Source organism: Macrobrachium rosenbergii, chromosome 16, assembly GCF_040412425.1.
Source record: "Macrobrachium rosenbergii isolate ZJJX-2024 chromosome 16, ASM4041242v1, whole genome shotgun sequence".
Taxonomy (NCBI): Eukaryota; Metazoa; Arthropoda; class Malacostraca; order Decapoda; family Palaemonidae; genus Macrobrachium; species Macrobrachium rosenbergii.
In genome coordinates this window covers 37,359,123-37,371,261 of record NC_089756.1, presented here as the reverse complement: position 1 = coordinate 37,371,261, position 12,139 = coordinate 37,359,123, and the positions used below count along the sequence as shown (strand labels likewise).

The following is a 12,139-nucleotide window of genomic DNA, read 5'->3' as shown; positions in this document are numbered from 1 at the left end:
TAAATATTCTCCCTTTTTGAATAACTACTGGACCCATTACCTCGTGACGAGATCATAACAAAATTAATATTTTTATTTTGCACCAAATTTTGTATCAGTCAAAAGCAAAACAAAGTTAATAACCACATTAAGATTCTTCAGTAAATCAAAATAAGTTTAAGATTCCCATTTTATAATAACTAATGGATTCATTACCCCGTGACAAGATCATAACAAAATTGACATTCCATTTTGTACTAAATTTTGTCTCAGTCAAAAGCAAAACAAAGTTAATAATCTCATTAAGATTCTTCATTAAATCAAAACCAGTAAATATTCTCCTTTTATGAATAACTACTGGATCCATTACCCTGTGACGAGATCAAAACAAAATTAACATTCTTATTTTGTACCAAATTTTGTATCAGTCACAAGCAAAGCAGAGTTAATAATCATATTAAGATTATTCATTAAATCTAAATAAGTTTAAGATTCCCCTTTTTATAATAACTATTGGATCCATTGCCCCATAACAAGATCACAACAAAATTGACATTCCTATTTTGTATCAGTCTTCAGCAAAACAAAGTTAATAATCTTATTAAGATTCTTCATTAAATCTAAAAAAAAGTTTAAGATTCCTCTTTTTATAATAACAAATGGATCCATTGTCCCGTGACGAGATCACAACAAAATTGACATTCTTATTTTGCAACAAATTTTATATCAGTTAAAAGCAAAACAAAGTTAATAACCTCACTTAGATTTTTCATAGAATCGAAACAAGTAAAGATTCTCCCTTTATGAATAACTCGATCCATTACTCCATGACAAGACCACAACAAAATTGACAATCTTATTTAGTACCAAACTTGTATCAGTTAAAAGCCCAAACAATAAAGGTAAATATTGTATCTATCAAAAGCAAAGTTTGCAACACCTGTTTAAGCCTTCCATTTAAAGGCTGGTAAAAAAAAAAGTCCATTAGGGTAACTCCAATTATTATTGTTGTTTTTGCAAGTGCTACATCAAGGTAATTTCCGTTTTCACCAGCGTTAATCAACCACCGGGTGACGATAGTCTGTGATGGACGGTTATTGAATGCCATGTCACTTATTTACAAGAGAAAAGCAGGTTATTGCACAGTAATGTCACGTCTGTTTAGCCGGGTTGTTTGTGGCTGTTGTAAATGTGAGGTGTTGGTTGAAAGGCTAGGTTTAATAATAATAATGATAATAATAATAATAATAATAATAATAATAATAATAATAATATTTTTCATTTTTATTATTATTATCTATTTTTATTATCATGCTAGAGAATACCAAACCTTTTAACCTATACCTCATATTTGCACAACTACAAGTTACGCTGTATATATTATTATTATTATTATTATTATTATTATTATTATTATTATTATTATTATTATTATTATTATTATTATTATTATTATTATTATCCAGCGTAACTTGTAGTTGTGTAAATATGAGGTATTGGTTAAAAGGTATGGTATTTTCTAGCATGATAATAATAATAATAATAATAATAATAATAATAATAATAATAATAATAATAATAATAATAATAATAATAATAATTATTATTATTATTATTATTATTATTATTATTAATGGGATGAGTAATTTTGAGAATGTACACCTCTAAATTCAGAAAAAATCAAGCGAGAATGGGAGAGAGATTTTGAGAGTCACTAAATTCAGTAGAAAGGTAATTATTTGAGAGAGAGAGAGAGAGAGAGAGAGAGAGAGAGAGAGAGAGAGAGAGAGAGAGAGAGAGAGAGAGAGAGATTGTACCAATTTTCTAGAAAAAATTCTGTCCCAAAAAAATGATTAAAACAACAGAAATGTCTGACACAATTATTTGGACAAAGAACTAAAATCTCAAATAAGTTTCATTACTTTGTACCAACTTACATAATAGCAGTGCACTAAAATCGCCTGAATTCAACGTCCTGATTTTTTTGCTTTTTCTAGGGTTCATAAATGGCATAAGATCTAAACTTGACAGGTTTAGGGAGTTTGCGGAAATTAAATCTAAACATAATTCGAAAGCTTGAAGTAAATAACGTAAAGAAACAGGCGTTTCTCGACTGAGAATTAGCATCTGTCGTGATAAGGAGAGAAGTCATTGAAAAAGGGGAAGAAGAAGAAAAGTTTGAGAGATGGAGAAAGAGGAGGAAGTATGGGTACACACACGTGTTTATGTGTATGTGTGTTTGAGAGACAGACAGACAGACAGTAATGCAGGAAAAGCGATAATTCTTAGAGGAATTCATTTCCGTCAGAATTAATGCAGACGGCTGTATTTATACCAAATACACTTCTATATCTATCACTTTACGGTATTATTATTATTATTATTATTATTATTATTATTATTATTATTATTATTCGGAAGATGAACCCTATTCATATGGAACAAGGCCACCAAAGGAGCCATGACTTGAAAGTCAAGCTTCCAAAGAATATTATGGTGTTCATTAGGAAGTGAGAGAAGGTAAAGGGAAGTGCAGAAAGAAGTGATCTCACTTATTAAAAAGAAAATAAATTAATAGATAGATAAAAATGTATTAAAATGCAAGGAGAATAGCATTAGGGCAGTAATGCATTGCATCTTCGCTTGAACTTTTGCCAGATTTAGCCAAATAAATTTTTAACATCTTTTTGGGGAAACGTTGGGTAATGTAGAGAGGATCTATGAATCTCATATTTAGTAACACTGGTCATATGGTCATAAATCCGTATTGATTGTTAAGAATCATCCTGTGCCTATCGAAATCAACAGGCTTATTTGAAAATTTTCAGTCTTACGTAACCGTCTGAAGGATTAAATCCGTAACTTTCTCTGCGTGTAAACAAAATGAGCCAGGCTAAATCTCCCTGGTATTAAAATGTATCCAACAGTTTATGAATGTATCTGTTATATCAAGCTATACCTTTCTGTTGGACGTTATGTCAGGTCAAATAAATTATCAACAGAAAGTTCATTACATTTGATTTTACATTGTTGTATTTTATGGTAAATTCCAGTTCAAGACGGCAATGAAGTTTCAGGGCAGGGCTGCCCATTTCAAACTTGGTCGCTTCGAGGAAAAAACTTCCTTCAATAAAAACAGTGGATGTACAGATGAAAACTGAGAATTTTCTCTCTCTCTCTCTCTCTCTCTCTCTCTCTCTCTCTCTCTCTCTCTCTCTAACTCTACTGTGGATGTGGACAACAGTTAATGACAGAAGTTTAAGCTCCTTACAAAAACAAACTTGAGAAGGGACCCGAAACTCAAAAAGAAAGAAATTTCTCTAAATAAAATATCTTCCAGGAACATGCACAAAATAAAAACGCACGCACACACACACAACACAACACGAACACGAACACACACAATCTAAAAACAAAAAATGGCGGTGACCTTGAGTAACTTTCATGTTAAAAGAATTCGGTATGAAAAGAATTCTTCAATATATAAACATATATATATATATATATATATATATATATATATATATATATATATATATATATATATATATATATATATATATATATATATATATATATTGGAGAATTCTTTTCATACCGAATTCTTTCAACATGAAAGTTACTCAAGGTCACCACCATTTTGTTTTTAGAATGTGTGTGTGTGTGTGTGTGGGTGCGTTTTTATTTTGTGCATGTTCCCGGGAAGATATTTTCATTTAGAGAAATTTCTTTCTCTCTGAGTTTCTGGTCCCTTCTCAAGTTTGTTTTTGTAAGGAGCTTAAACTTCTGTCATTAACTGTTGTCCACATCCATAGTAGAGTTAGAGAGAGAGAGAGAGAGAGAGAGAGAGAGAGAGAGAGAGAGAGAGAGAGAGAGAGAGAGAGAAAATTCTCTGTTTTCATCTGTACATCCACTGTTTTTATTGAAGGAAGTTTTTTCCTCGAAGCGACCAAGTTTGAAATGGGCAGCCCTGCCCTGAAACTTCATGGCCATCTTGAACTTGAATATACCATAGAATACAACAACGTAAAATAAAACGTAATTAACTTTCTGTTGATAACTTATTTTACCTGACATAACGTCCAACGGAAAGGTATAGCTTGATATAACAGATAAACTCAAAAATGATCAGATACATTTTAATACTAGGCAAATTTAGCCTGGCACCTCTTGTTTACACGTAGAAACTACCGAGTATATTCTTGCAACGGAAAGAATATGTTAATGCAGATCAGACACTTAATTAAAACAATTGCAGGAACAAAGACACCCACCTCAAAAAAACAGCCAGTGTTTATGCAAAAAAAAAAAAAAAAAAGAAACAGTTACCGAGTAATGGATGCAGTGACGTTATCTATAATACTTATGTCTTCCGCTTTCTATTTTGGCCGACAAAGCCTTCCCTGACGTGTGCAGGGGCGAATCCCGGGCGCTAAAGACTTCCTCAACACATGTTTGTTTCATTCTCCATTAATTTATGCAGTTCGTAAAACTCGTTTTGAAACGTCCCGGCAGGAGAATAAGAAGGAGAAGAAGAAGGAGAAGGAGAAGAAGGAGAAGGAATTATTAAAAGCTCCTCGAGATAAACTTTCTGTCTGTGTTTGATCTCTCTCTCTCTCTCTCTCTCTCTCTCTCTCTCTCTCTCTCTCTCTCTCTCTGTTCTAAGTTATAGAGATGTATATTTTTTCCTATTTAGGTGCTACTCTAACCAGTTGCTCTCTCTCTCTCTCTCTCTGTGTTCTAAGTTATTGAGATGTATATTTTTCCTTATTTAGGCGTTGCTCTAACCAGTTGCTCTCTCTCTCTCTCTCTCTCTCTCTCTCTCTCAGATGTCATGCTCTCTCTTGTTCTCTCTCTCTCTCTCTCTCTCTCTCTCTCTCTCTCTCTTTCCCGCAGACATCATCATCATCATCATCATCATTATCATCTTCGTACGAGCCGTTGTTCCGCATAATGCAAGTCAGGTGAAAATGTTACTGGCACAGAGAGGTAGGGAGTCCCTCCATCCCCCTCCCCTCCCCCTCTCCCTCCCTCCCTCCCCCTCCCGTCAGATTTAGGGAGGGGAGACGGAAAGACAGGAGAATTAATATCATGTTTTGTGGCAAGGGACCCCACCTCATCTCCTTTTGACCCTCGGGTGTAAAAGCTGAACACCTGCTTCTAGTAAGATGGCGTCTGCCGCGGTGCCATGCGTTAAAAAAATGTCAAAAATATAAAAAAAATAGTGAAAATAAAAATCCATTTACCTCAAGATTCGGAGGCAGCGATTTCGGTGGCGTCATTGTCTCTTGTACGATTCTGACGTTGGGGAGGACTATAATAATTAAAAATGCGATAATCAATCATGTGATGGATTATTAAGAGAACGATTAACATCTACATTCAGTTTTTTTTTTTAAAGTCTTCATTATCAAGGTGAGATGAAGAGATACGAGGCAGAAAAGGCAGTCCGCATGATCCTGCGTCAATACCATTACCGTGGAATACGAACCGATGTTTTCCGCCGGCGCGCCTATACCTCACCTCACCTCAGACACAGGGGGGGGGAACTCCCCAAGGTCGGAGGGGTTAATAAGTTCCATAAATCACAGATTTCATTTTAATTGTGATTTCTCGGAGCGATATTAAGCGTTCTTATGCCGGCGCTGTGTGACAGCTTAAGAGGCCAGCCACCACACACACACAATCGGGTTTCAAACGAATCATGACAAAACTTTACTAATGAGTTTAGAAGCAGCGCGGTGCCAAATGGGAGACGGGGGGAGGGGGAGATTATTTGTGTTGGGGCTCGGGTGGGGACTGGGGTTATTATTATGTGGTAGCTATGGTGCCTTGGAAGGGGGTCGGATTTGTTTGAATGTGGGGGGGTGTGGTTCCTTGGGAGTGGGCCTGGAGGAGTCTGCCTGGGTGGGGACTGACGGGTGGGTATTCTTTGATGGGGGCTATGGGAGTGCTAGGGTGGGGACAGGGGGTATTCTTTGGAGGGGGCTATGGGGCGAGAAGGGGTTCGGATTTTTTTGGTATGGGGGGGAGCGCCCTAAGGAGTGGGCCCTGAGAGGGGATGGGTGGGGTTAATCGTTAGTAGGGGCTCTGAACCCTGGGAGCTGGGGAGGGGAGGGGAGGGTCGTTGGTATGGTGGTGGGAGCCTCGGGGAGTGAGCCTCGGGGGGAGGGGGGAATTCGATGGTGGGGTATATAGGATTTTGGTGTTGGGGGTTGGGTAGGATCTAGGGTAGGACCCAAGGAGGTTAGCTTTAACTGACGATCAGAGAAGAGGAGTGATTTGGGGAGCAGGTGTCGCATGCAAAAAACAAACCCCCAAACTAACATGCGTGCACGCACACGCACAAACACACGCAAACACACACGCGGGTTAACTATTCTTTTTGCACCCGTCAGCCGAAAATGTTTACGTATCGTTCCTTCCCTTCGTATTGTAAAATGACCTGCGTTTCCCTCTTGAGGCTCAGAAACACGAAAGATGGAGAATACGAAGACAACTAAATTTCCCTTTATCCCTCCTCTTTTTATCGTATTTTTTTTTTTTTTTAAGTATAAAGCGACTACCTGTTTGTTTTATTTACAAGCGTGTTTCCTTATTACCTAGACTGTTTATCCATTAGAGCCTGTTGGCAGAGTCCCCCAACAAGCAACCTAATCTGTCTTGCTTTTTAATGAGTCGAGATAAAGAACAGAAAGGGATTATGACTCGGTCTCCACTTCCCCCTTTGTTCCTATCTTTCGTGATGGGGGATTGTGTGACTTGCTGCATAAATCTTTATCTAGTTTTATTTCTCTTTTCAGTGCTTTGCCCTTCCAAAGGTATGTGTGTGTGTGTATGTTAGCGCGTCGTATTATTAAAAGGACAGGTGAATGAGATATGAATGAATAAAAGTGACTGTTGAATAGGATGTCATGTGTGTAGTTGCTTATAATTACTTCTACAGTTATACATTATATATATATATATATATATATATATATATATATATATATATATATATATATATATATATATATATATATATATATATATATATATATATATATATATAATAGCCACAGTGACCCCAAGTTCACTGCGAGGTCATTGTGGCTATTACAAATGCATGTGTGCAACTATACATACGTACATATATATATATATATATATATATATATATATATATATATATATATATATATATATATATTTATATATATGTATATATATAAACATACATTATATACATACATATATATATGTAATTTTTCATCTAGTTTAAACATCATCCCTTCACAAAAACTCTTCCACCACCTACGCTTTGAGGGGTTAATGCCCCCTTTTTTTGGAATCAACGGACGGAGACTCCCGAGAAAACTCGTTATGGCGTTAACACTCGACACCTGAGCCCCGGGTTTTGTCTCGAATTTGGGAGAAGAAGAAGAAGAAGAAGAAGAAAAGAAGAAGAAGAAGAAGAAGAAGAAGAAGAAGAAGAAGAAGAAACTCCGTCGAGTTTGCTCAGGATTGGTTTAGACTCCTTCGGTAGATTCCTTCGTTCATCGTTTGGTGTCAGGTTTTGATAGAAAACTTTGCGTTTTGTTTAAAGATTAATCGTAAAATTAATAATAAAAGCTGAACAATGACTCAAAAGTTCCTTTCTATAGACAGCAGATATACCCAGATAACGAAATGATTGTGGGTGTCCTTCTTCAGTAATAATAATAATAATAATAATAATAATAATAATAATAATAATAATAATAATAATAATAATAATAATAATCACTAAAAAGCTAATCTTCAGTCTTTGAGTCCTCGTTTTCAATGATTGAAGATTTAATAATAATAATAATAATAATAATAATAATAATAATAATAATAATAATAATAATAAACTAAAAGCTAATCTTCAGTCTTTTCAATGACTGAAGTTTTGTTTTTTGTTGAATATTATTATTATTATTATTATTATTATTATTATTATTAACATTCTTATTTTCAACGCTTATTATAGAAACAGCTTCTTATTTTATTAACGCTTACTATTATTATTATTATTATTATCTTCCCTATTATTATTATTATTATTATTATTATTATCGAATGGCATTCAGTATCATAATTATCATTATTGAAGAATGACATTAACAATCGTTTTGTATTATTATTATTATTATTATTATTATTATTATTATTATTATTATTATTGACGAATGATATTCACTATTATAACTATCATTATTGAAGAATGACATTAACAACCATTTCTAAATTGACATTTAGAAAAAGAGCTTTGGATGCCTTGTTCAGCCTTTTTATTATTATTAAATCTTTAAACTCAACACAAATTTCCAGCAAAATCTGGAAGTTAAAAAAATTTTCAAAAGTTCAGTAAGTCTGGTATATCACAGGTCAGCGGTTCAGTTTCCCAAAGAGGAGGTTTGTCTTCAATATCGGTTATTTCAACCATCGACATCTTCCTCTCCTAGTCTGGTCGTGAGAGGGTTTAAGACAGTGGTTCTCAACCTTTATTTTGGCTCATGCACCCTTTCACTATATGTCAGAATGTCATTCCTGTCCCCACCCCACCCCTTTTCCAAAATTGTCTGCCTCAAAAGGTGCTTTCCAAATAACATGCAACAAAATACTAACACAAACACACAAACTAGCGGGGAGAAAGCCCAGCGTGACCTGTCAGTAGTGCGGACGGATCCTCACTGCGTTTTGTGTGGTCTTAGAGACAGTTTGAGCCTGCCAATCTGTGGGCACAATTCCCCCCGCCCCCTCTCCCTGAAACTCTGAAATTCCCCCCTGGTTGAGAACCACTGGTATAAGAGGCCTTACTGGGACCTCTGGACTCTGCCTAGCCAACAGTGACCTCTCCTAAATCATTCTCTAATAAGGCTTCGAACATAATATACATTTTGTCGTAAGAAATGTTCTCGTTATTGGACGAATTCTACCTAGATTTGTATGACTATTATTATTATTATTATTATTATTATTATTATTATTATTATTATTATTATTATTATTATTGTTGTTGTCTGATAAAAAAGATAGCATTATTATATTTCAATGTCGCCTTTTTTATCAAAGATAATAATAATAATAATAATAATAATAATAATAATAATAATAATAATAATAATAATAATAATAATAATAATAATAATGCAAATCTAGGTAGAATTCGTCAAATAACGAGAATATTTCTTAGGACAAAATATATATTATGTATGTTTCAATGCCATCTTTTCTTTATCAAAGATGAATAATAATAATAATAATAATAATAATAATAATAATAATAATAATAATAATAATAATAATAATAATAACAGTCTTACAATCCTAGGTAGAATTCGTCCAAAGTTCCCGAAAATATTATGAAATTATTATAAAATTACTACTTGATTATGAATTTATTTCGGGACAGGTAACGCTTACCAATTTGAAGTTCCCGCTGTCCTTGAATGAGATTACCTTTGTTACTCCAATGAATTATATCACTTTTTTTTTTACACGAAGCTTTCAATGACTTTCCACAGAGACCTCAATGACTTTTCTCAAACCAATCAATGAGTGACCTCACCAATAAAACAGAATTCCAGCAGAGCGTCAAAAACGAGGCACCTGTTGATTACTTGAGTCATTTGGCCGTGGTTCCAGTTCAGGTAAATGGTTATGTATATGAATAGTTATATATTTGAGTTATATATATATATATTATATATATATATATATATATATATATATATATATATATATATATATATATATATATATATATTATAAATATATATATTTAGTTATAAATATATATACATATTATATATATATATATGTATATATATATATATATATATATATATATATATATATATATATATATATATATATATATATATATATATATATATATATATATATATATATATATATGAGACGACAGGTGGAAATTCATTGGAAGATATACTTTATATAACAATGGTTTCTATTTCCAATTTCTGTTTCAAAGAAATAGATATGTATTTTTTCTTTTTGGTAGCGATGCAAATGTCTGCGGCAAAGTTACCAAGATAACTATTACAATTCTGTTGTAAAAATGAATCAGTATTACTGTAGTAGTAGTAGTAATAATAATAATAATAATAATAATAATAATAATAATAATAATAATAATAATAATAATAATAATTTATGAAGAAGCTATTACAATCCGGATGTAAAAGAGAGTCAATAATAATAATAATAATAATAATAATAATAATAATAATAATAATAATAATAATAATAATAATAACAACAATAATAATAATGATAATTTATGAAGAAGCTATTACAATCCGAATGACAAAAGTCAATAATAATAATAATAATAATAATAATAATAATAATAATAATAATAATAATAATAATAATAATGAAGGTTTTTGTCTTTTAATGTAATATTTTGCATAAATTCATTATCAGCTAATAATGAGCAAAACCTTCATATCCCCACTAATCTTTGCTAATACCTATCTAAAAAAAATAATAACAATAAAAAAGAAACTAGCTTCCCAACCGAGCATTCAAAACAATAACTGCAGCAGTTTCCGTTCGCGCATAGAGATCACAATTACACATGAATTTCATATTTATGCGTATTCAAACATTCCCGGCGAAGGCTGACTTCGAGCTCATTCGTAGACTCATCGCCATGTCTCCTCTCTGCGCAGGAAACATTCAGGGTCATGCGCACCAGCAGGCGACCATTTCCCATGTCTAATAATTGCACGGGGGAAATCTCTCGATCCTGATTCAAACGTAAGCTTCGTGCCTCGCCAGCTTCGTCATATAAATCTCTTGATCCTGAATCGGGCGAAGATTCGTCATATAAATGTCGTGACTTGATCCTGAATCGAGCGTAAGCTTCGACTCGTGAGCTTAGTGCTTCGCAAGCTTCGTCATATAAATCTCTTGATCCTGAATCGGGCGTGAGCTTCGTCATATGAATCTCGTGACTTGATCCTGAATCGAGCGTAAGCTTCGACTCGTAAGCTTCGTCATATAAATCTCTTGGTCCTGAATCGGGCGTAAGCTTCGTCATATAAATCTCATGACTGGATCCTGAATCGAGCGTAAGCTTTGCCTCGCAAGCTTCTTCATATAAATCTCTTGATCCCGAATCGAGCGTCAGCTTCGTCTCGTAAGCTTCGTCGTATAAAATATTCACGCAAGTAAACTATTATAGAAACTACAGAGGTCCATTTGGATATCAACTAATGTCTTTATTGTATCATGCGATAATTGTCATATAAATTCTGGGAGATTATTCGAATGTTGTTATTATTATTATTATTATTATTATTATTATTATTATTATTATTATTATTAATTACTATTATTATTTGAAGGAGTAGAGCCTCTTTCATAAACAGGTCTTATTAAAAGGATGGCTGAGCGTATTATGCGAATTTATCTTATAGTGTCTTTTCTATCTTCCTTATGATTCGCTTTTCAGGCTCAGGCGATGTTAGTCAGCAACTGGCCGAACCTAAATCGAGAACCTGAATCCAGACGAACGATTTCTGATTGGATATTTTAATAAAAGACTTCCTATTCCGCACACTATCCTTTTCCAACATGAATATCGGCCAGTTGACTGATCTAACATCGAGCGTGAGCCTGAAAAGTAAGAATCATAAGGAAGATAGAAAAGACACTATATAAGATAAATTTGATCCAATACAGCCATCCATTTTAATAAGACCTATTATTATTATTATTATTAAATTATTATTATTATTATTATTATTATTATTATTATTACTATTCAGAAGATGATGATGATGATGGTGATTATTATTATTCAGAAAATATTATTATTATTATTATTATTATTATTATTATTATTATTATTATTATTATTATTATTATTATTATTATTATTATTCAGAAGATGAACCCTATTCATTTGATGAAGCCCATTATTATTATTCACTTGAAAATTATTAAAGAATTATTATTATCCATTCGAAAAGTAGCAGAAGGTAATAGGAAATACAGAAAGAGGAGATTAGTTGTTATAAAAAGATAGATTAACGAACTGATGAATAAATAAATAAGAATGTAATAATTAACATGTGAATAGCTAACCATTAAAATGGCCGTCTAAACTCAGTGACTTCTC

The 12,139-nt window shown here is 33.0% G+C and overlaps 1 protein-coding gene across 1 annotated transcript in view; it reads right to left on the bottom strand.

The window, feature by feature from the left end:
• The window catches only part of LOC136846933 (uncharacterized), a 42,663-nt gene extending 31,607 nt beyond the window's left edge, over positions 1 to 11,056 (bottom strand). Inside the window, exon 1 of the mRNA XM_067118187.1 lies at positions 10,621 to 11,056. Coding sequence (XP_066974288.1) covers positions 10,621 to 11,056 — 436 coding nt within the window. The remainder of the gene's footprint in view (positions 1 to 10,620) is intronic.
• Positions 11,057 to 12,139: the final 1,083 nt, after the last annotated feature.